This window comes from Phytophthora cinnamomi (genome assembly GCF_018691715.1).
Source record: "Phytophthora cinnamomi strain GKB4 chromosome Unknown Contig26, whole genome shotgun sequence".
In the NCBI taxonomy this organism is placed as follows: Eukaryota; Oomycota; class Peronosporomycetes; order Peronosporales; family Peronosporaceae; genus Phytophthora; species Phytophthora cinnamomi.
Window position 1 is genome coordinate 1,310,863 of NW_027150959.1, and position 21,688 is coordinate 1,332,550.

Consider the following 21,688-nt stretch of genomic DNA (forward strand, 5'->3'; position numbering starts at 1 on the left):
AGCGCGTCGTTCCGTTGGTCGGCCTGCTCGTCAGCCGTCTCGTCCTCAACCACTCGCCCGGCTTGCTCGTTAGCCAGCGTATTCCAAACTGTTCGCCCGGCTTGCTCGTCAGCCGGCGGACTCCAAACTGCTCGCCCGGCTTGCTCGTTAGCCGGCGGATTCCACAATGCTCGCCCGGCTTGCTCGTTAGCCGGCGGATTCCAAAGTGCTCTGCTGCCGTCTGGCACGGAAAAGATCTCACTTCGACTCGTCGGGCACGAAGTCCTACGCTCGCGATCCTGTCGTGCGGTAGCTCGTGCAGCAAATCCTGTCGCACACGAAGTCCATTGGGTTCACGTACTACACTGACGGCTACTTCAACACCGTCACCCGTCGCCTCATTCGCACCTAACGTCGCACTCGTTGCCATGACGCTGGCCTCCTTACACCGGGATATCCGCGCTGGAGAAGTCAGCCTCTCCAATCGCCCCGGAGCCCACACAAACCTCGGAACCGCGAGACCCCTCCCAATCCCGACCACATTGGCCTCGTCACTAACAACGCAGAGCTGCACGATCGGTAAGATCTCAACCAACCTCCCCAGTCGCGAAATCTCCATCCTGTCCCCATTCTCCCAACTCATACGCCCCGGAAACATCAGCTGCGACATGCTCGGCGCTCCACCACAGCGATGTGCTTCCCTCTCCAGAATTAATGTTCCCATTGCGTTCCCCCATAACGTGACATTTCATCGTTTCCAATTTGCTCATCGCCGCTCGAAACTCGTTGGAATACTCTACTGGGTCATCTTGACAGCCCAGGGGCTGCCCCCACGTGACGTTCCCCGCGTACCTACGGACACTTTTCCCACCAGGACACACTCCCAAATCGGTCTCACGAATTGGAGGTCGTCGGTGAATAGGCCTTCCATGTTGTCGGCCACGGTCACGAACTCCCACAGGAATTCCAGGTAAGTGACGAGGTACACCGTGGCCAGCATGTTGAACAGGTCGACGGCCTCGGCAGCCTCCTGCTATCGTAGCGAGAGGCCCACATCGGCCCAGAACGGGACGGGGATCGTGCACCTGCCCGCCAGCGACTTTCACTCTCGGGGCAGTGGCGTCTAGCAGCGCAGCCACGCGGTCACGTGCGCCCCTGATGTGTCCACTACATCGCGCCGCGGTACGAGGAACATCCACTTGACGTCCATCACTAGGTATCTTCGGTATGGAGTGTCAACATCTTTGAGAGGTATCACTGCCACTTTTGAGAGGGTGTCGGTATAAGGCTCAGAACATGTCTAGACAGCGGATCGGTTTCTTAGCCCTGGGCGCACTCATGATGACACTGATCATGGCACTCTTCACCTTGGTCGGAAGTTGCTTCTTTGCGACAGCTACGAACTCGCCGTCGTGAACCATTAACTCGCTCGCATCTTTCTCTTCAAATGTCTTCAAGGTGGACAAGTTTCCGGGCAGTCCGTATCGTGCGGTTCCTTAAACACCCGCCAAGCAGGTTAACGTGCTTATACACTCGGGAGGAAAGTGCCAGCGACGCAGTGAATTGTTATCAGTCGCCACCACAACATTAAACCAGCTGATGAATAGGTCCTGGAGGTCTGGCATGCTGGAGCGAGTGTGCGAAGATCGAATCGAATAGCTGCTGTGATATCGTCTTCGTTAGCATGAAGAATTGATGAACGGAGCCCACGGGTAACTAGTTACGGATTTGCTGACGCTAGTTGCTAATCCGTCAAAACACTCGACTTACTGTAAAACCTGTAATAGTGCCCCAACCCTTTAATAGTACCCCACCCTGATTCAAATTATCAGAATTATCAGATGATCGTAGACATCATAAGCAAGAATCAACTTTGGCGCTTAAAACAAGGTCTCGCCAGTTTGGTTCTATCTCTCTCACTGTCAAATTTGAGTCGTGACAACGAAGCGTAAGTCCACCGCGGAAGAGAAGTTGCAGATTACGCGTGGTTCAAGCCTATCAAGGACAACGTAATGACAAGCATTGACGACTGGGAAAATGAGCGGCAACTTTCAGTACACTCGTGGTGGTAACGTGAAAATACCGAGAAACGATGTGGTTCACAGCTAGCTCACCCGTGCTTGGAAGGCTGTGTCCAGCGAGACCATCATCACAAACTTCTGCCGTTGTTTCCTCATAGCGGATGATCAACTCTCTCTGACCACACACTCCATTTACGGAGAGGCTTTGTGGCTTTGCTGGCTGAACATCGCGCAGCTGCAACTACCAACGACGATGTAGTTGTGGAAACTGAAAATAGCAGCGAGTCTGAAGATGGCGACTCGGGCGCCATAAATCCCGCGGGACCCAGTATCATACAAAAATCAAGTCATTCCATCCCCATTAACATCCAATCACATCAGCGTATCCTATGTACGATTGGTCGAAATTCGGACCAATTGGACGCCAACCATCGGTTGGCTGAACGGAGCTGCTCGCCTCTCGACCTGCGTCAATTGCAGTCCGGCCCACCACTAGCAGCACTAGCAGCACTCGCAGTAGACCATGTCGTTTCGGGGAGGACGCGGAGGCGCTCGCGGAGGACGCGGCGGACGTGGAGGCGGCCGTGGTGGCGGTCGTGGCGGCGGCCGCGGCGGCGGCTTCCGCGAGCCCGAGGGCCCGCCGGCTTTCGTCGTGGGTGCGTCAATGAATTATGACACAGAGGGAGTTGGGTCTTTTGGGCGACTGACGTTGTGGGTGGTTGGGTCTTTCTAACGCAGAGCTGGGCGCCTTCATGCACGCGTGCGAGAACGAGATGGTGTACAAGAGCACCAACGACAAGGTGCCGTACTTCAACGCCGGCGCCTTCCTGGAGAACAAGACGCGCATCGGCAAGGTGGACGAGATCCTCGGCTCCATCAACGAGGTCATGTTCACGGTCAAGCCCGACGCGGGCGTGTCGGCCGCCTCCTTCCAGGCCGGAGACAAGGTCTTCATCAGCCCCGACAAGCTGTTGCCGCTCAGCCGGTTCACCGAGAAGCCCGGCAAGAAGCCGGCGGGTGCCGGTGGCCGCGGCGGTCGTGGCGGCGCCCGCGGAGGACGCGGTGGAGGTCGCGGCGGGGGCCGCGGCGGATTCGCTGGTCGTGGCGGAGGCCGCGGCGGATTTAGCGGACGTGGCGGCGGCCGCGGAGGCTTCGGAGGACGCGGTGGCGGCCGTGGAGGCTTCAGTGGACGCGGTGGCCGCGGTCGCTATTAGAGACTCTGTCGCCCGCTTAGCCTCCAAAGTAGATTATGATTGTAACTTCACTGGGAAAAACAGCAGAAAAAACAACACGGTTGGCATGTTCCAGCGGTCCCGGGTGTGAACATCGGTGCAGACACAGTGTTTCGTGCCGCGTGACAGGTTTGCAGCAGCTCAGTCGGAAGGAGATATTTGAAAGCAAGGTTTGAGTTTGTGCTGTCCAGCATCAATTGACACCATAGCCCGCCTTGTCCACCTCAACAGCAGTTCTCACACACCCACGACGCTCAACTCCAAAACGCTGTCAGGAGACCAAACAGCGATATATACTTAGCGTCATAGCCCTCTGCATCTCGACCTTGAGCTTCAGTTGGCAACGTCCATCCTACGTATCAGCGCCGGATCCCGCAGCTCAAATCCGCTCCAGACACTCGAACTGCACGATGCTGTTGCCTCGAATCACCTGTCCACCATACCCGACAGCATCAGCACGGCATCCACGCGTACTGCACGTATACTGCACTGTGCCTTACCACCATGCCGATGCGGTTGGACTCGGTGGCCGAGACCTCCTCAACCGTCTCGTCCAGCGTGACGTTCATGAACTGGTCGAAGCCGCGCAGCACGCCCGACACCTTGCGGTTGCCGTTGAGCTTGAGGCTCAGCCGCTTGTCCATGTAGCGCTTGAGGTCGGGGCCCGCCGTCTTCACCATGCTCGTCCGTCCACTTGCTCGGTCTCCTTTCGCTGGATATGAGCGGTTACGCACACGACGCGCACACCAAAGTGGTGTGGCGCACGCCACTCTCTTAACACTCACTTTCACTATGGTCCGTCCTCGTATGCGACATGTGCCCAACCTTCTCGAAGCCGCCCCCCGCGTACGTAACCCCCACCCAGCCTCACTTCGTAAAACCCCGCGAGCCACGCAAGCAGCACAAGGCGAAGGACCCACAGACCCCACCACACAGCATAGCCATGAGCAAGTCGAGCGGCTTCTCGCAGGGACAGGACTGGGACACGGCCGGCTGGGGCAGCCGCGCGCCGCCTCGTGGCGCCGCCAAGCAGCAGGCGCTCAACAGCGCGCGCCGGGCGGGCACCGTCGTGACCGAGTCCAAGTGTACGTGGCTCGCGTTCTCTCTTATTTTATATCCCACGCCCCGTGTGAGTGTTGGTCGGTGATTTCGTAATCATGATGCTGACGTTGCGGTGGGGTTTTATTAACTATGACAGACAACGCTGGCACGAACAAGGGCGCGCACAGCGCCGCCAACGTCAACATGCGCAAGCTGGAGGAGGACACAGACAACTTCAAGCACGACGCCGTGGACCGCAGCCTCTCGCAGGCGCTGATGAAGGCGCGCATGGCCAAGAAGATGAACCAGAAGCAGCTGGGCACGCTCATCAACGAGAAGCCGCAGGTCATCGCCGACTACGAGTCGGGCCGCGCCATCCCCAACGGCCAGATCATCTCCAAGCTCAACCGCGCGCTGGGCGTGCAGCTGCCGCGCGGCTCCAAGAAGAAAAAGACGCCGGCCAACTAACTGCGCAACGCCTAGGCGAGCAGTTAGTTGGTTGTCGGAGGTCTTGGCAGGCAGCGAGGCAGGCAGGCGCGCTAAGTTCGCGTCTTGCTTCGGGTCTGTTGGGGCGTCGTACTATATAGATTGAGCAGAGAGAAAAAGCAATAATGAAGGCCGAATTGGCTCGAAGCGTGTCTGTGTGGGTGGGTGTTTGCAGCGGGTTAGAGAGGTTGGAATTGTGCTGCTGTTACGGTGGCCACGTGGCACTGGTACGTCTTCGATGAGAATGGGTACACCAACTTCAACTTGGGTGTAACTGTTTGTTGTTGCCTTTTCATTGCGGTGCAGCACTTCAGTGGTCGATCGCTCGCCCATGCGAAGCGCTGGCTAGTGCCACGCTGGATCTCTTCTCGGGGCTGGCATGGGTTGGTTCGCGCCGGCTAAAAACAGTGGAGCCGTTTGCCGTTTGCTGGTCTCCCGCGCTCCGCTCCGGGGTTCCGGTGCCGACGCGCAGCTAGGTATTTATACCCAGCCAGTCACCTCAGCATGGTGTCCGTCGTCGCATGCTTCTCTGTGTGTCTTCACTCGCAAGCAGTTATGCGCTGGATGGGAATGTGCTTTTCCGTCGCAAAAAGCATCAAGACAGCAGCCATCCATCAACGCGCCGCCGAGCTCAGCCGAGGGTGCGGGTCTCTCTTGCACTCGGATTAGACTCGGCCCAGCATCGCATTTGAAACGAGCGCTAGCGCCGTAGCTTCAATTCCTCATTTCGCGCCTTGCTCGCCCGTCGCACTCGTTTATACTTGTTCGACATGGCGAGTAACAATCCCAGCTTCTGCAGCCCCTCTTCATCTCGCGTGGGGTACCGAAACGGGCCAACCTCGCCGCCAGCACCGGGGAAGGCACAGGTACCAGCGTACGACAGCGACGGACTCGAAAGCGACGACGAGACTCTACTGGCACTATCCTCGCTGGCCAAGATGGAGACAAATCGCGCCCCTCGTCAAGCTGACGCGGGCAATTACCAGCAGGAGAAGCAGATCATCTCTTCGACCGCCGCCTTGGACTTCTCGACAGACTGCATTGATGTCGTTCAAGAAGCCATTGATGCTGTGGAAGACGCGCTCGCTCGGTGCCCGAAGTACGATAGGCGCGAGGCACTCACTGAGCTGCTGATGCACGCGAAACTCGAGCAAGCGAAAAAGGCCACCGCGTATAACTCGGATTGCTGTCAGCACGCGAATGTCTGGGTTGCGATGTTGATGCAGGTACAAGAGCTTGGACGCAATTACCCGAAAGAGTACGATAGAGTCCACTCGATTGTTACCACTGGAAAAGCTGCACACACTCACACTCTGGTCCTTTTTTGGCGTGAGCAGCCCGCAGGTTCATCAGCTCGTGTATCTGGTGCAGCAGTGTGTAGCTAGAGGCGAGAAGCACGAAGTTCCTGAGCATGATGAACACAATAGCTCTCATCCATGCAACCACCAACAGGAGCATATCGAGCACGTGGTGGGGGAAACGCACCAAGAGGGACTCGAGGATGATACCGACTTGTGTGGCAGGATGGGGGAAGCTGCAGTTGATGTTAGTGGCGTGCTGGACGACAATGACGACATTGGCTATCGGATCACGGAGGACATTCTGGAACCAGAATCCAATCAAGCTGAGGATGAAAGTGATGATGAATCGAAGCACGAAGATGACCGTGATACGAGCTCACACCGTGATGATACAGAGATTGAAGAACTGGATGAGCCGGTGAAGCACGCGAAGAAATTTGCAGCACCGTCACCCACCACTCGTTTACGAGTGCTTCTCCCGATCTTGACGGCCAACATCATCGTCAAAGGTGTCCAGGTGCCTCGCCTTCCCCGCGGAAGTGACGGCGGTTATAGCAGTAGTGACTCGGAGAAGCCAAGCACTACCGCCGCCAGCAAACCTGCCTCCAAGGCTGCAGGAAGGAGTTCGCGTCAAAAATTCCAGTTTCCCGAAAAGGAATTACTGCAGCTCTTAGAAGACGAAGAGACGAGACCAGGATCAGCGTTGAGTCCGGGGTTGCTCAGCAGCTATCGACGGTTCAACCCGAACTCGAAAATTACCGGTGCGGTACCTCTGAGGCGAAAGTCCTTCTCGATGAAGCGCAGCCCACTGAAAAACACTGCATTCGCGGGTTTTAGCCCACTCCCTTCTGTTTCAATTCCCGAGACAGGGAAAATTGCTTCTCCAGGTGCCACAAAGTCGACCAAGCAGCTCTGGGCTGCACGCCGAAATTCAACAAGTGCATGCCACATTGCCGCAACCAGTGCGCAACAAAATCGCCGTAGCAGCAAGAGTCTTTCGGCTGCCAAACACCAGATCCTTGCCTTTAACAACACGAAGAAGATAGCACCCTCGCCCAGGAAAAGCTCGTCTGGGTCACCCAGAACTTCGTCCGCAGCATCTCCAGCTTCCCCGGTACCTGCGACCCAGACCCAAATGGTTTTGCGTGTTCGTGAACGCACAAGTGACGGTGTTCCAGAACTCGTGATTGCCAAGAAGCCCGTCCATTTCGTAGTCTGGCACTGGAACGACCGTTGCATTCGGGTCCCATTCATGAGCGCTGCAAATTTTATGGAGCTTGGACCAGCACAGCACGGCATCATGCTAAGACAATTGCGTTACGTCAAGTCGATGATGCACGAGCTACCGTGGGCTAAGGCTCATTTACGCTCGCTTTTGTCAAGGTACACGGCTAAAGAGGTCTCCAAAGAAGAGCTATACCCACAACTCAATGCCCTTGGTCTCCAGGTGCAACGTGAAATTGGTTCGCGTGCCAAACAGCACCGTGCATTGACTGCTCGCAAGCAGCGGCTCACTGTCACACTGACGTTGGCCACGAGCGTCGTGAACGACACCCTCGTGACGAAGTTCGGACGGCGTGGTCGGCCACACGCGTCACGTCTGCTGTACGACCCAACCTCACCGCTCCAGCTTCGCTGGAGACGAAAGCACGGTGAGCGCAGTGTTGAATATCTTGCCGTCGATGAGATCAAAGTCATTGAGGTTCTCGATGCATCGCGTCTGAGTAGCAGTAACGCAGGAGCATTCGGTCGCGGGAACAAGAAGGCTGCAGCTGCGGTGGCTGTCGACCCGGAATCGTGTCTGACTCTTGTAACACCTTCGCGGTCGCTAGATCTGCAGGTCGCCAGCGCACTGCACCGGGAGTGGCTCGCGAACGCTGTGCGTGACATCGTATCCTTCGCACAGCAGTATAAGGCCGCCAAAACTAGCGCCAGCTCCAGCGACGAAGGCAGTTCCAGCGACTCCATGCCCAGCGTCAGTGCCCTTGCAAGACAGCCGCGCCAGCTCCCATCGTCCCGCAACGTCATGCTCTACTAAGACGTTATCCGCCCCCAGTACATGTAGATCCGAGACCCCTAGCACAAATCCATCCAAGACACGGAGGCTCCTAGCACCATAAGACAATAGCAACCAGCACACTAGTCCACTCAACTCAAATACCCTCTCTTCCAGGATCAGCAACTGGATGTATTTTGACTGGGAGCACACATTAAAGCACTGCACAGTCAGCCGCGCAGCCTGTGCACGCACCCACGCCACTTACACCTCTCTCTTATGCCTTCTTCTTGTACTGCGGCTTGCTGCTCTTGGTGAGCAGCCACACGTAGAAGAGCGACATGCCGGCGCTGTAGGCGGCCACGAGCCCCGCCGGGAAGAAGGCGCCCGTCGCGTTGTAGCGGCTGCCCATGACGACCGTGAGCGGCGCCGACACGGCCAGCGACACGCCCGGCCAGAGCTTGGACGTCACGGGGCTCTGCGTGTACTCGTTGTAGCTGCAGTAGCCCACGAAGCTCAGGAACGCGCCCGACAGGCCGCCGGCCAGCAGCGACGTGGTGCTGCCCGAGCTCACGAAGCCCACGACGCCGCCCAGGCCCAGCAGAATACCGTACTGTGGGGCCCCACCACCGGAATGCGCACAAGACACGTCATAGCGAGAGAGTTAGAGCGCGGAAGGAGGTGTAACTTGCATGAGCGGATAGAGGCGACGCAGACGCAGACGATGAGTCGTCGCACAGCGCGCGGACGTACCGGGATCGTGAGGCAGAAGTCGTACATGGTGGCGGATGCGGAGACTTGGATGCTCTGCGCTCGACGTGTTCGGAAATGCAAGCAGGAGTGTTGGTGACGACACTGCGCGATTGCGATTGGGTGAAATAGGCAGCTGGCTTCAACTGGCTCCTATTGGATGATTTTTGATTTGGAGTGATCCTCGGTTTAGTGACTCCACGACTTCAAAAGAGTGGCGGGTATAGTGGTTGAAGTGTTTGTTGACAGAGAACTCAACTTATTGAGTCGAAGCGAATTCGAAGATGAGGCTCAGGATCCATGTGTCAATGTGTCAAGGTGGAAAATTGCTCGTGGCGACGCTGATCGTGGCGGTCTTTGACTTCGTAGGGAACTTTTCATAGGAAACTCTTTAGTGACCGGCAGGAACTCACCGTCGTACGCGTTCCATTCTCTCATTTCCTACTTGCCATACGCGACGTGTCGTGCTGCAAGTTCAAGTTCGATGAGGTGGCGAGGTATTCGTAGCAAAGGGTTCCCTAAACACCTCGTCAAGTCGGATAATTTGCCCGAGTGTCCAAGTAAGGATATCGCCAGCGATGAAGTGAATCGCCATGACTAGACACCTCCGCATTGGAATTCGTAATACACAGGTCGTGGAGCTCTGGGCACGCAGTGGATAGCGCGCGGAGATCGATGTGAACTCAGCAGCGGTGTAAATTGTCTTCGTCAGCATACAGTGTCAACGAACGAAGACCACCGGTGAGTAGCTTCAGTAGGTTCATCAACACAACAGAGCTCTCGAACTTGGTGTGGTTTATTTCCAATGATTCGCTCAATCACTTCACTCGGAAGCCGGCTTTCCATCATCGGGGATGGCTCTGACGCATTTACCAAGCTTTAACTTTCCAGCCCCCCGTCCAGGAACGACAATATTCACCCCCTCACCTTCAGCTACGTTGTAAAGTCCTGGAAAGTGACAAAATGAAAGTGCCGTCGTCGTCATCGTTTACCTCCACGCAGATGTAGCTCGGTGTCTTCTCCAATGTCGACAAAAACGTACTGATTAGAGCCATTTCTGCTGCTTCCGATGTGAGTACCCCCAGGGTCATCCCGATTCCCAAAGAAAGCTCCTCACGCCACTTCACGCTACAAATGCCATCATATGTCGACAGTCCCATCAACCCAGAGAACCCATTTTGGCGATGCAGCTTGTCGGACTGCAAAGCCTGGCCGCCACTAAGCTTCGCTCTGGTACTATACCACCACAACAGGCATGTCCCCTTTTGGTAACGCCCCCTCGGGGCGTTTCTTGCAAACCTGTGAGAACACTTTCTCGATGATGCAATCGCTAACATATTGTAGAACTAATCGAAAAGAAAGAAAAAAGAGATCGTGACGTCGGGTTGACCGTCCGGTTATTGAAAGTCTGTCACTCTCCAATCTGCTCGGAAGCGAGAAGAAGCCTCACGGTCCTGGCGGAACAGAAACAAGCGCGAACTTACTTACAGTTTGTATATCAGTCGTTGTGTTGTACACGGACATCGATGGCTCTGAGGTCCAGCAGCAAGCTGCACGGCCTGCAGGCGACTACTCCGTGGGGCAGCGGCCTCCGGACACAGGAAAAGACCCTCCCAACAAGACTGTAGGTCTGATGAGGACAGCACAGGCCGACACTGATCACGACCGGAATTTACGCGTCAGTCAGGATGCAGTAAAGCAGAAGAGCGAGGCTGACCTGCGAGAACCAGCGAACTCGACAGCAAAACTGCGGAGCGAGAAGAAGACGTGGGCGCATGTCCTTCGCGGCGTTGATCACCCTCTTCCTGCGAAAGGGCTACGGCAAACGTTAGCGAAGGACTGGACCGGTCCCCCATGTCAAGACTTAACTGAAGTGTGGCGAGGCGGGTGAGCGCCTTTTACCGCCCAGGTGTATAGCACGTAGCCACGGGGCTGCCCTTCCGGAGAAATACTCCTCCTTCCGGATTGTCCAATGGGGTCACACCTCGGAAGCAGCACTTAGGTACCTCAAGAACGAGGTTGTCGTGTGACCTTGTGAATCCATGTAGGTGTCGTCTACCGTCGGTGGGACGGAATTCACCGGTGGAGTTGTTTTCACTATGAAGAGGCCTGGAGTGTAGAGCGCTTACGTTACTTCAAACAGTAAGTCTCCACGACTGGTGGCGAAATCACAGGTAAACACTCCTAGATAACCAAAAATACAGAGAGTTAATATTCAAATATACAGCCGCTACTTATTCTTTTGGACCCTTGAGCGGGGGGGGGGGGGTCCGTACAACAGTCTACTTGAGTTTCTTCCGGATCACTGGTCAAACCCGGAGGCACCCTTTACTCACGCGCACCAGCTTGCACAAGGAGATGATTAACTCCAAGCGGAAGACTTTAGAAAGCTCAACTCCAAAAGGAGGACAACCTTCAGTCAAACAATATACAGTCCTACAGCAACGGACAGAATGCAATTGCCAGCCTTGGTTGAACAGTGACGAAAGTGCATATAACCCTATTGGTTAAAATGTTTCTTTCAAGATTTGACAATCCTAAAAATTATGATTCGAATTAAAGCAAAATAAGGAGGCAGCTATATTTTGCTAAAAGTTAGTCAGAAGGGCTTTGTTAAAAGCCCTCGTAACCGTAGTAGAATCGATAGATTCCCACGCCTTGATGGCACGCTAGGGTTTAAACGGCACCCTCTCAGGACGCCCTGGTGCGCGCGAGAGGGTTTTCTCGCTCCTCTCGTACGCGAAGATGCTCTCCTCGTCCTTCCCCCAGTCGTTCAGAGTCCAGCGCGGGATTCCCTCGGACCGAGCAGTCTCTCGTTTAGTCTTGCCCTTTATTGCCTACAGTACAGCCCATTTCTTCTTGATGGTGTAGTGCTTACGATGTCGCTTCGTCAGCACTTCACCTGCCGATATCAGTTCCAATACAGCTACAAGCTGCGAGGGCGAGGCATTAGCCGTGTCCGGGGGCTCCTCCGTCGTGCTGGCTGCCTCCATTTTACTGACTGGTCTCCACAAATTTACATTTTTCAAGACCAACGACTATTGGTTAAAAATATTATTTAGGAATCATTTCATTGGCTAAATATTTTGTTGCGCTGTATCTCTGTTCATAGCAGTGACAGGTGGCAGTTAGGTTGTCGGCAGTTGCATTCTGTCCGTTGCTGTATCACAAAGTAGTCAATCGATTGAATCCAGGTGTGACTACACACAACCTCCTAGAAACGCAGTTAATATGAAATATGAGGTCTCCAGAAGGAGAACCAACAACTGGAATATGAAATAGGACATGTTACTTCAGGCGCGCGTCGCCCGATCACCGCCTAACTTGGTCTTCGCCTTGGGAGAGTTCCACGGCGGTAATCGCGGTCACGACGCGTCCAGATGCAGGCCTCGCAGCTTAGGGCCGCCGGCAGGGTTGGTTCCTCCGGGCAAGGTTTGTTCCTCTCACTGCTTGACAACTCCACTTCGTCCCTAAGGACTCCGCACCACTTGCGCTCTTCTAGGCAAATTGAAATATCTGATTATATAGTCTGTTAGGCGTGTGTACCTACAATCTCTTTGGAAGCAGTCATTTTATCTTGAATTCACTATGGTCGGGCGTGGCGTAATCACGTCGCACGCCGAGCGGGTCATGGATCGGGCAGGAATCTGGTCGGTGCATAACATATCATGGTCGGTCGTAAACATCTTGGCTGGACTGTACTTGAAACTTGGAAGGACTTTCTGGATACATCTCCGGACTTTCTGGATACATCTCCGGACTTTCTGGTACAAATCAGGCAGCGACTGGTCACATGTGGTCGCTCCGTCGGGAGTTCGCCATCCGGAGCTTGGCGTTCGGAGTTTCCTCCGTCTGGAGTCGTGAAACTGGGGGTTCTGGAGATGACTTGGGTTCAGTATACTTCATAATTGAGCGTTCTCGGGCAGCCTCCTCCCGCACGTCACCTGCGCTGGCTTGGGCTCTCAGCTTGTGCATGCCCTGCTCTCCGCCGTGGTGGACGATCTCCAGCGTCGCATGTCTTTATCTGGACCCATCGCAGGCAGGGTTACCGGTTAGGCGCTTGAGCAATTTTCTGAGGAGCCGCTTCGCGTCAGAAGCTCAACTCGAGATGATTGCAGTAGCTCAGACGGCAACGTCAGTCCACGACGATGAGCACTTGAGGCCAATAACGCAGCTGGTAGCGCAGACACTCTCGGCATACGTCAGCGCGGAGATCGAGTTGCGTCACCCGCCCAGTTTCAGGAAAGCAACGCTGCCTGTTCTTCAGCGCGCTATATTGGAGGACTTTCACCGCCGCCATATTGACCTAACAGCGGACGTGCCCCCTGACGTGAACATGGGAAAGAGACCTGCGCACAGAACCACTGTCTAAGAACTATTCAAGTGTAACACCCACGGAGCGCAGCCTTCTCCTTTGCTAGAGCGTCTTGTGAAAGAGGTTAAACGTATCTCTTTCGATGGCAAACATACCTTGACAGCGGCGTTTTACTCCAGACGCCTAGCATAGTATTGGGCAGGAACGACATTGCGTCTTCAAGCGGCAACAATTGACCTGGTGGACACGAATCGAGATCCGGCCACACCTGGGTTCGGGACGTACACGAAGACTCAACTCCGACAGCAATACGCAGTCAAGGTTCTGGGTGCAGATAAACTATCGATCGTGGATATCACTCGCGTTATCAGACATAGCGCAGTCGGCAGTACTGGACGTGGAGACACCGCAGCTGAAGCTACGGATATTTTTGACAATGGCGATTACCTGGTACACTTCAATCATTCAAGCTGCCCGCCGGCATTAAAAAATGTGACTCATATCGACTTGAACGGCACGGCGGTTTTGATCTATCGCTTTCAAACCAATATGCGCATTCCCTGGCTGCGTTGTTTTAACGCTCGCCACAGTGCCGGTAATTGTAAGGTCTCCTCATCTGAGCTGGACAAATCCCGCAGACGGATGCAGCGTTGCTACAAGGGTCCAGTGGCCAATTGCAAGTCTGCACCGCGCGGTGCTTACTTGCATTCGGACATGCAAGGACTGGCCGGTTTCCTGGCCGGACTGTAATCGGAGCTAGAATCACAGTTACCAACAAGGAGTGGAACCAGTAACAATGTGCTAGAAGTACTCGAAGCCACTCCAATCACCCCAAGCGTGTCTATCACCAACCATGTCACGTCTTTAGCGGGCACGAATGGCTTCACAACAGTGCAAAGTAAGAAGGCTGCTCGCCGCAACAAACAGATCAAGACGGATGGCCAGCGATCGAGTACAGTAACGGAGGGCGGCGCTTGCCAGGGTGGTACCGGGGATGGTCTTAGAAGTACTGGTCGTGCCAGGGCTAATACTTCAACAGCTGCCCCCTCCACATCCGGGGACAGCGCTTGAAATCTGCTGATAAGGGTGCTACTGCTGGACGGAAGGCCAGTCGAAAAGCGGCTCATCGCTTTGACCGCTTTATGACTGCTCGACTCCATGGGCAGTATAGCGCTCTGCTCGGTTCGTCGGAAGAGGCCTCTGGCGTAGAAGTTGATGATGCCGCTGATATGGACGATGCGGACTATGCTTTTCCTCGGGAAGAGGAGCTGAAAACCAAACAGGCGGTTGATGTTGACGTGGTGGAATCCGGCGTGGTATCAAACTCACCGGCACACAAGCCCGCGACGCTGGAAGGGAGCAGCCGACGTACGTTTCCAATAAGGTGTCTTCCTCGAACATGGCCATGCAACATGCAGCTAGTATCCCTGCAATAGATGCGGAAGCCCAGCGTCAGGTCACGCGCACAACCAGTCGCACTCGGGTCGTTGAAGCCGAAGAGCGGAGATTCAGGCCCGCCAAAGTCGAGGCTGTGACCCCGGTTGTATCGGAGGATACGGATGTTGTTATGGACGCTGATACTGACTCCGTATTATCCAGCTACGTGGGCTCCTCAGCTCCAACGACGACACCACTGTCAGCGTCAACGCCTGGGGCTGAAATTCCGTACTCACTGGCATCGATGGACGCCGATTCCGACCGGAGCCAAGAGGGCCTCACTTCCAACGAACCCGCTACACATGGTCCAGATGTCGCAAACAGACAAGGATCCAATGACAATGTGGAATATCTCAAAACGGTTGCCCCGACGCGTAACCCCACACAGGTTGCGTACTTGTTATCCTGGTTCGAAGGTAAGAAGGTTGCTGTCCCCCACCAATGGGCAGTGTGCTCTTCTCGCGTTCCATGCCACGACCATCAATCATGAGAGGAAAGCGCTGACTGTCAGCGCTGGTGTCGCGAAGGAGGTCAATCTTCGCAAAAAGGCAATTTATGCGCTAATGATATCTAACCTTGCAGGCAACTGTCGCTTAGGTATTGTTAAGCCTCTTACGGAGAGTAACAAACTGTACCCAGAAGCAGCAATGCCGACAACAGAGGCAGCTGCGTTGGCTGTCTCGTGTACACACTTACTGCTAGAATGCAACAGAGCTGTGGACGCACGGATATCTAGTACATACTGGGCTGGCCCGAGTGAACTACGGGCGTATGCACAGAACATTCGGCAACCGGTACTAGTCCTGGACGAAGACGAAAATGGGAATGGTCGTGTCCAGCTATACAGCTACGACGACTACGACCTTCCTTCGGTACATGAGGGGGAAACTGATCAACACGAAACGGGATGTTACCGACATGTTGACGACGAGGAGGCATCTCGATACCTGCAGACATGTGGACGGCTGCACGTCCTGCCAGATTTTCTGGTGGTCAATCACGATGAACACCACGTTTATGGAGTGCAACACAGGGAGCTCTTCTACCGCTTGCAAGCTAAAGAAGATCCGGAATTTGGTGCGAATCTGGTAGGCACCTACGATTGGGCTGAAGGGTATCTCTCTACCTGATAATGTGACGGTCGAGATGGTAGAAACGACCAGTGAGAGTGGGATTGGATTTAAAGTGATTACGAGTGGTGGTCAACTTGACCTCTCAGCAGAAATAGACGAGCAGGATGAACTGCTGCATTGGTGTCTGACAATCCGACAACGACTTGACGTGGTGCACCTCCGCATGGGGTGGAACATTCTGGATGATGTAGAATACGACGACATTACGATCAAAGAAATGATGTGGAACGTAACACGCTCAATTCACGCTGCCGGCATGGACATGTTTGCTACCGGTGCTTCCGCCTCCGGTGGTGATCGCGCGGTCCCATCACTGCCCATCCGAGCGCTATCTTCTTCACGCAGCTGGATGTCAATGCGGGTGTATGAAACGATCCTTCGAGCGCCTGACTTGGAAACCCTATCGCCGGCACACACGCTGAAGCTTGCAGCGGCTCAAGTGGCGAACCACACTGCATTGTTGCGATGGTGCCGTAGTCAGCGACGTGTGCTTGGAGTTCCGTCAGATATTGACCACTCCGAAAATCTGACCGCTGTAGCGGAACGGGTAGCTACAAGACCGGAAGCTGCGAGGCACCTGTTTGCATACCTACCGTATCCGGAACTTGCCGCTAAAAGCGTTCCAGTACAATATCTACATATGTGGGGGATAGCTGAAATTTATCACGAACAGCTGAGTTTCTTACAGCGGTTACATCATGACCAGACGCAAGCTCGAAATGCGCGAGTACTGTGGCTCGTGGCTGGGCGATGTCAACGAAGCGAATCCAGCCGACCGAACCGCCATCGTCAGCAGAACGCAGCGGTGGGATATGCTTTCAAAGTGGATTCAGGTCGGATTCAATCGCTCGAAGCAGGAGTCAATTCCGGAGCGTGTCGTGGTGGATCTTGCATATACTGCCCTACGTGATTCGTCAATGGGCTTCGACGGCAATGGGAATCGCCGCTTCCGGCTCGAGGGCGCCGTGGTATGCTGACTATCCAGTTTTACAGACTCTGTGCGCAGGCACTGGCGCCGATGACTGGGGAGATGCAGTAAAGATCCCGGCTGGGCATACTTGGGATGAGTGGGAGGATCCAACTTTGTATCCTGCTTCACTACCCTACCGCAAATAAAGATCTTTTAGGCCACAACAACCCTGATGTCTTGTCCATGAGGCATCAAAGCAACGAGCCTATTCGGAGGCTTGACGTGGACAATTGTGTGAGGGTAGCGGAGAAAGAAGCCACACACGTCGATGGTCTACATCATGGACTAAGTAAAGGGGGCCAGGAAAAAGTCGCTTCTGCTGTGGCTAGAGCACACTGTCGGAGTTCCTCCTCGGCGAACAAGTGGCGCTCTCAACAGACCTTGTATGAATGGTTTCCTGTCGTCGGGAGAACGGAGAAACAAAGAGAAACTCGGCGTGCTATTCGCAAATTGCAACGTATGGAGGTTAAAAAACGAATGGCTGCTGAAGGGGCTCAGGAGAGGCGTGGAGTCTGCACCACCGGGCTTCATCCTGCCGATCAGACGCTTGGCTACATCAACCAAAACGTCAATGGACTAGGGGCTACTGCTGGACAGAGAGCTGGGTGGTTTAGTCACTTTAAATCTTCGGATAAGCATGGTCGCAACGATATTTACCTTCTTCAAGAGACACATGTGGATGTCAGCGAGGTGGCAACGGTGCAGCGTGATTTCGCGATCCAGTGGGGATTTCGAACTGGGCCGGGCTGTCCGCAACGTTCATTCTGGGCACCGTCTAACGATCATAAGGGCGGAGTCGCTGTGCTCGTAGACCCATACGGAGGTTTCACCGATGTACGGCCAGCGTTGGAACACCTTTGGTCTGCGAACGTTATGGCAGTAGTGGGAAACATATTCGGGGAGGAGTTGTTGGTGATGAATATTTATGCTCCTCATCAACATGCACAGCGTGAAGCATTCTATCGAAAACTCGGTAAAATTGAGCTACCGGTGGACTCATTAATCGCGGGTGGAGGCGATTTCAATTGTACGCTTGACTCGACTGCAGATCGAACCTACCATAGTTCCTCTACTCAGCACAATTCTCCTGCGCTCCGGCACTTACTTGCTGAATGGGGCCTCGCCGACCCGGTGGAGTGAACAAGACCTTCGACGTGGAGTGAGACTGACCTACACCGACATCGACAAACTACGCACACGTATCGGTATACAGTGGGTGGATATGGGGAAGCCACATCCAGACTGGATCGGTGATATGTAAACAGTCGACCGCGCCCATGGGTTGCTCAAACCGAGCTCATCCAGTCTAGCACAGGGGCGGATCATTCCGGCGTGAAGGTGGACCTGCAGTCACCGAAGGATCCGATTCGTTAGTGGAAACCCAGATGTTTCTATCTTGTGCCTCAATATGCTGCGGAGTCGGTACAAGACTGTACCAGAGAGCAGCTCGCTCAGTTCCTAGAGCGCATCTCACAGCCAGGGGTGACGGCCACCGACACCGTCAAGATGTGGGATGAGCTCAAAGCGAGCATTGTAAAACCTACTCTACGTACCGTCAAAGACAGAAGGCTGCCGCAGATCTGTCAAGCAGAAGCTACGACGCCTTATGCGACAAGAACAACGATTAAGTGAAGAATAGGACGGAGCCCCTGTCACGGTTGCAACCATCACTGATCTAATGGATGGTCTCACACTTGACGATATAGCGGGATCATCGCCACGAGCGCGGCTTCGTAGAGCTATAGCTGAGTATAAACGTGAGAGGGCTACACTGCGTCAGCGGCATCTCTTTATGTCAGCCACGCACTGGGAGGGGAAGACCACCAATGACTTTTTCAGCAGGATTTCCAGTAAGTATAGTGACTACACTATACACCAGTTGAAATCGGCATCTGGGCAACCTGTGCGTGGAGTTCATCAGAAGGCAGATACGCTGGCAGACGGTTGGTGTAACGGGGTTACACGTACAAGTGGCTGCAAGCCACTTGTGAATTTAACAGATAGGATATCTGTTAAAGTTTTAGATACTTCCTCACCTTGGTGTAAGACACACCAATGGATACATTGAAGTGGGCCACCACAATGAGTGGTCCACACTTACCCAAAGATGCTATTGGTAGAAAGCAGCATCTTTCTACCAATTAGAGACGTGCATATTGGTGGGCTCTGACAGCCAGCCGCTGTCAAACCAATACATAGATGATAAACAGTTTTAGCAGATTTAGGAGGAAGATCAATTTACAAACAATACAGTTCTCATTTTACCTTAATCTGCTGCTGCAGCGCGTGATTTCAAAGCTCAAGGCTCCCCGCGCGCTGCAGGCGCAGCGCGCGATCCGTGGATGCCGTCCGCGTCCGAGATCTCGGACCGGTATGGGAATTCGGTACCTCCGAATGAGGTGCCGCTGTACGTATGCAGCGCCATCAAAGATGACGCTGTGGCTGCCGAGCTGCACTTTGATGCGGAAACGCACCAAAGCCGCGATTACTACATCGGACTCTTTCATGAGCTCCGATGGTTTCAAAGCAAGAAGACATCTTCTCGCAGCAAAGTGCCCGAGTGGCAGGCACTTTGTCAAAGTTGGAACGCCTTTGTTGAAAACTTCAACAAGAAACCGAGTGCTTACCGTGATCGGATTAAGCAAGCGCGTGATCGCTTCGAGACGCACTCGAAGCGTGGAAAGTTGGAGCAACTTCATGTTGCTGCGGAGGAGGCAAATCTGCCGTGCGCTGTGCTCGAGGGCTTTCAGTGCGCGAAGTGCTTCCCAGGCGCGGTCCGCTTGAGCGACCGCGACCTGAACGGGTACACGCCATTCCGTGTGCCCGAGAGTCTCAAAGAGCTCCGTGCTAAAATCATAGCAAGTGAGGGTTCGGGCGCTAGCGATGACCGCAGCGCTCGCACTACTTCCGCTGCGCCAGCGCGTACGGCTCCTCGTACGCCCTCACCATTTCCGGAACGTCCTCCAGCAAGACGTTCTGCGGCTCCCATGTATCTTGATGGGGGAGGAAATCCTCTCCAACGAATACGAAAACGAGCCCCTTGAGGGTTCGTTTTCGGGATACTATGGTCAACAATCCGCTCAACAATCCAGCGGGTTGAGCCGCGGGCGTCACGGATCGGCGGCGGCGGGGGTGGGAACACGCCCCGGGTATGATCAGCCCCGGGCTGATCAGTATGCGCCTCTCCACGACCGGGTGACCACCGTGGAGCGTCTACAGGGCGCTGAGTTCGCCGCCCTGAAGCAGAAGCTGGCGAACCAGAAGGCCCAAGTCGCGGCGGTCTCGCAGACCGCCTTAAATATCGAGGTCGAGCTGGGGACCCAGATGAAGGGGTTGCTCCAGCGCGTCCGCGCGCTGGAGGAGAGGCTGCTCGTCGCCGAGGCCAAGGCTTCCGCTTCTGCCTCGGCTCCTGCCGAGGCTTCGGGTCAGCTGAACTAGATGGCTCGTGCTGCAGGTATGGCTTCAGCCGTCCGACGTAAAAGGTCGGATGGAGGCGCATGCTAGACGGTATGTCTAGCGTGTAAGCGTTGCCGTGCCGTTCCAACACAGTGAACGGCCCGATGAAGCGCGGAGCAAGCTTGCTTGCTCCGAAATCCGAAACTGTATGTTTAGGCAGGTTTTGCGTAGCTAACAAAACCAATGAACTGACTTTGAATTCATTTGTGTTGCCTCTGCCCACATTGTCTGCGTTCAGCTTCTGTTGGTCAACAAAAGCTGCTATTGCATCTTGGACAAACCGAATTACGGCTTGTCTTTTGGTGATGAAGTTGATTGCATCCGAGCTGAAGTCATTCAGCTCGCTCTCCGCTAGAGGCCTGACCTCTGCGTGGTTCTTCGCGATGTCTGCGCCCTGCGCAGACCCGTGGACTTTGTCCTTGTTGTTGGGGGAGTCTGCGCAGGGCGCAGACTCATGTGGTTTGTTCATTGTTGCAGCGGACACTGTGCAAGTGTCAGCGGTTTTCTGCGACTGCTGTAGTGCAGTCGTAAATCCTCCCCACTTAAAATGGGAGCCATCACTCCGAGTAAACTCGGTAGACGTGGATGCCGCATGGCATTCACGTAGAACGGTGTATGCCCGGTCGAAGCACGCACTGAGTTATTGATTGCAAACTCTGCCATCGATAAGCACTCGCTCCAGTATTGGAACGAGTGAGCGTAGCTCTTCAAGATGTCGACGAGCACGCGATTCACGTGCTCGGTTTGGCCGTCCGTCTGCGGATGATCCGCAGTCGACATTGAAAGCTGGCTTCCAAGAAGTGTAAACACTTCTTGCGACAGGTGCGCTGTGAAGCGCGGGTCTCTGTCTGACACGGTGTCGGTCGGCATGCCATGGTGTTTGAACACCATGTCGCCGAACAGACGGGCCGTCTGCTTCGCGGTCACCTCTGCCGGCACCGCAGCAAGATGTACCATCTTGCTGAAGCGGTCGACGAAGACCACAACACCGGTATTCCCTCCGCTGTCCGGGGGAAGACCAAAGATGAAGTCCAAAGACATGGACTTCCAGCACTCCGACGGAGTCGGTAGTGATTGTAACGGAGCCTGCGCGAATGGCGCAGGCTTTACGCGTTGACATACCTCGCAAGCACGGATGTACTTGCGCACCCACTTACACTGGTGGTGCCAGTAGAAGTCGCGCGTGAGAAGGACGTATGTCTTCTCACGTCCGAGATGTCCCGCAGTCGGGACATCATGATATTCGTACATGATCCTGAGTCGCAGATCATGGTCATTCGGCACGACAGCGCGGTCCGCGTTGTCATCGACCGCATTGTGAAGCAGTAATCCTTCTTGTACTCGAAAGCGGTGTGCACGCGCTCGAAGGTGCTTGGGCAGCTTCTGACGGGACTTGTCAGAAGGTGTTGTGCCATAGGCCAGCAAGAGCTTCGTGTCCGCGACGTGCGCGTACGCGGCCTTCACATCGTCCAACAGAGACGATGTGGGTTTGTTCGATCGCATGGCGTCAATGGTATTGACGTCAGCAGTTTCTGCGTAGTCCGGCCGACGTGATAACGCGTCGGCCACTA

General features: G+C 54.7%; 5 protein-coding genes across 5 annotated transcripts; 3 read left to right on the forward strand and 2 right to left on the reverse strand.

The window, feature by feature from the left end:
* Window positions 1–2,523: 2,523 nt before the first annotated feature.
* Window positions 2,524–3,214, forward strand: IUM83_08815 (H/ACA ribonucleoprotein complex subunit 1; the record flags this gene model as incomplete). Its single annotated transcript, XM_067933211.1, has 2 exons — window positions 2,524–2,656; window positions 2,739–3,214. 2 exons carry the CDS (start codon window positions 2,524–2,526, stop codon window positions 3,212–3,214), a joined length of 609 nt encoding a protein of 202 aa, XP_067794112.1.
* Window positions 3,215–3,611: 397 nt separating this feature from the next.
* On the reverse strand, window positions 3,612–3,912 carry IUM83_08816 (Small nuclear ribonucleoprotein G; the record flags this gene model as incomplete). The annotated part of the gene is made up of 2 exons (XM_067933212.1): window positions 3,612–3,662; window positions 3,733–3,912. 2 exons carry the CDS (start codon window positions 3,910–3,912, stop codon window positions 3,612–3,614), a joined length of 231 nt encoding a protein of 76 aa, XP_067794113.1.
* A 263-nt stretch (window positions 3,913–4,175) lies between these two features.
* On the forward strand, window positions 4,176–4,741 carry IUM83_08817 (Transcriptional coactivator, multiprotein bridging factor Mbf1 (predicted); the record flags this gene model as incomplete). Its single annotated transcript, XM_067933213.1, has 2 exons — window positions 4,176–4,317; window positions 4,431–4,741. The coding sequence occupies 2 exons, from the start codon at window positions 4,176–4,178 to the stop codon at window positions 4,739–4,741; spliced, it is 453 nt and encodes a 150-aa protein (XP_067794151.1).
* Window positions 4,742–5,697: 956 nt separating this feature from the next.
* Window positions 5,698–8,098, forward strand: IUM83_08818 (Shikimate kinase; the record flags this gene model as incomplete). Its single annotated transcript, XM_067933214.1, has 4 exons — window positions 5,698–6,017; window positions 6,097–6,821; window positions 7,541–7,712; window positions 7,789–8,098. 4 exons carry the CDS (start codon window positions 5,698–5,700, stop codon window positions 8,096–8,098), a joined length of 1,527 nt encoding a protein of 508 aa, XP_067794263.1.
* A 235-nt stretch (window positions 8,099–8,333) lies between these two features.
* Window positions 8,334–8,836, reverse strand: IUM83_08819 (transmembrane protein 14c; the record flags this gene model as incomplete). The annotated part of the gene is made up of 2 exons (XM_067933215.1): window positions 8,334–8,669; window positions 8,810–8,836. The coding sequence occupies 2 exons, from the start codon at window positions 8,834–8,836 to the stop codon at window positions 8,334–8,336; spliced, it is 363 nt and encodes a 120-aa protein (XP_067794150.1).
* Window positions 8,837–21,688: the final 12,852 nt, after the last annotated feature.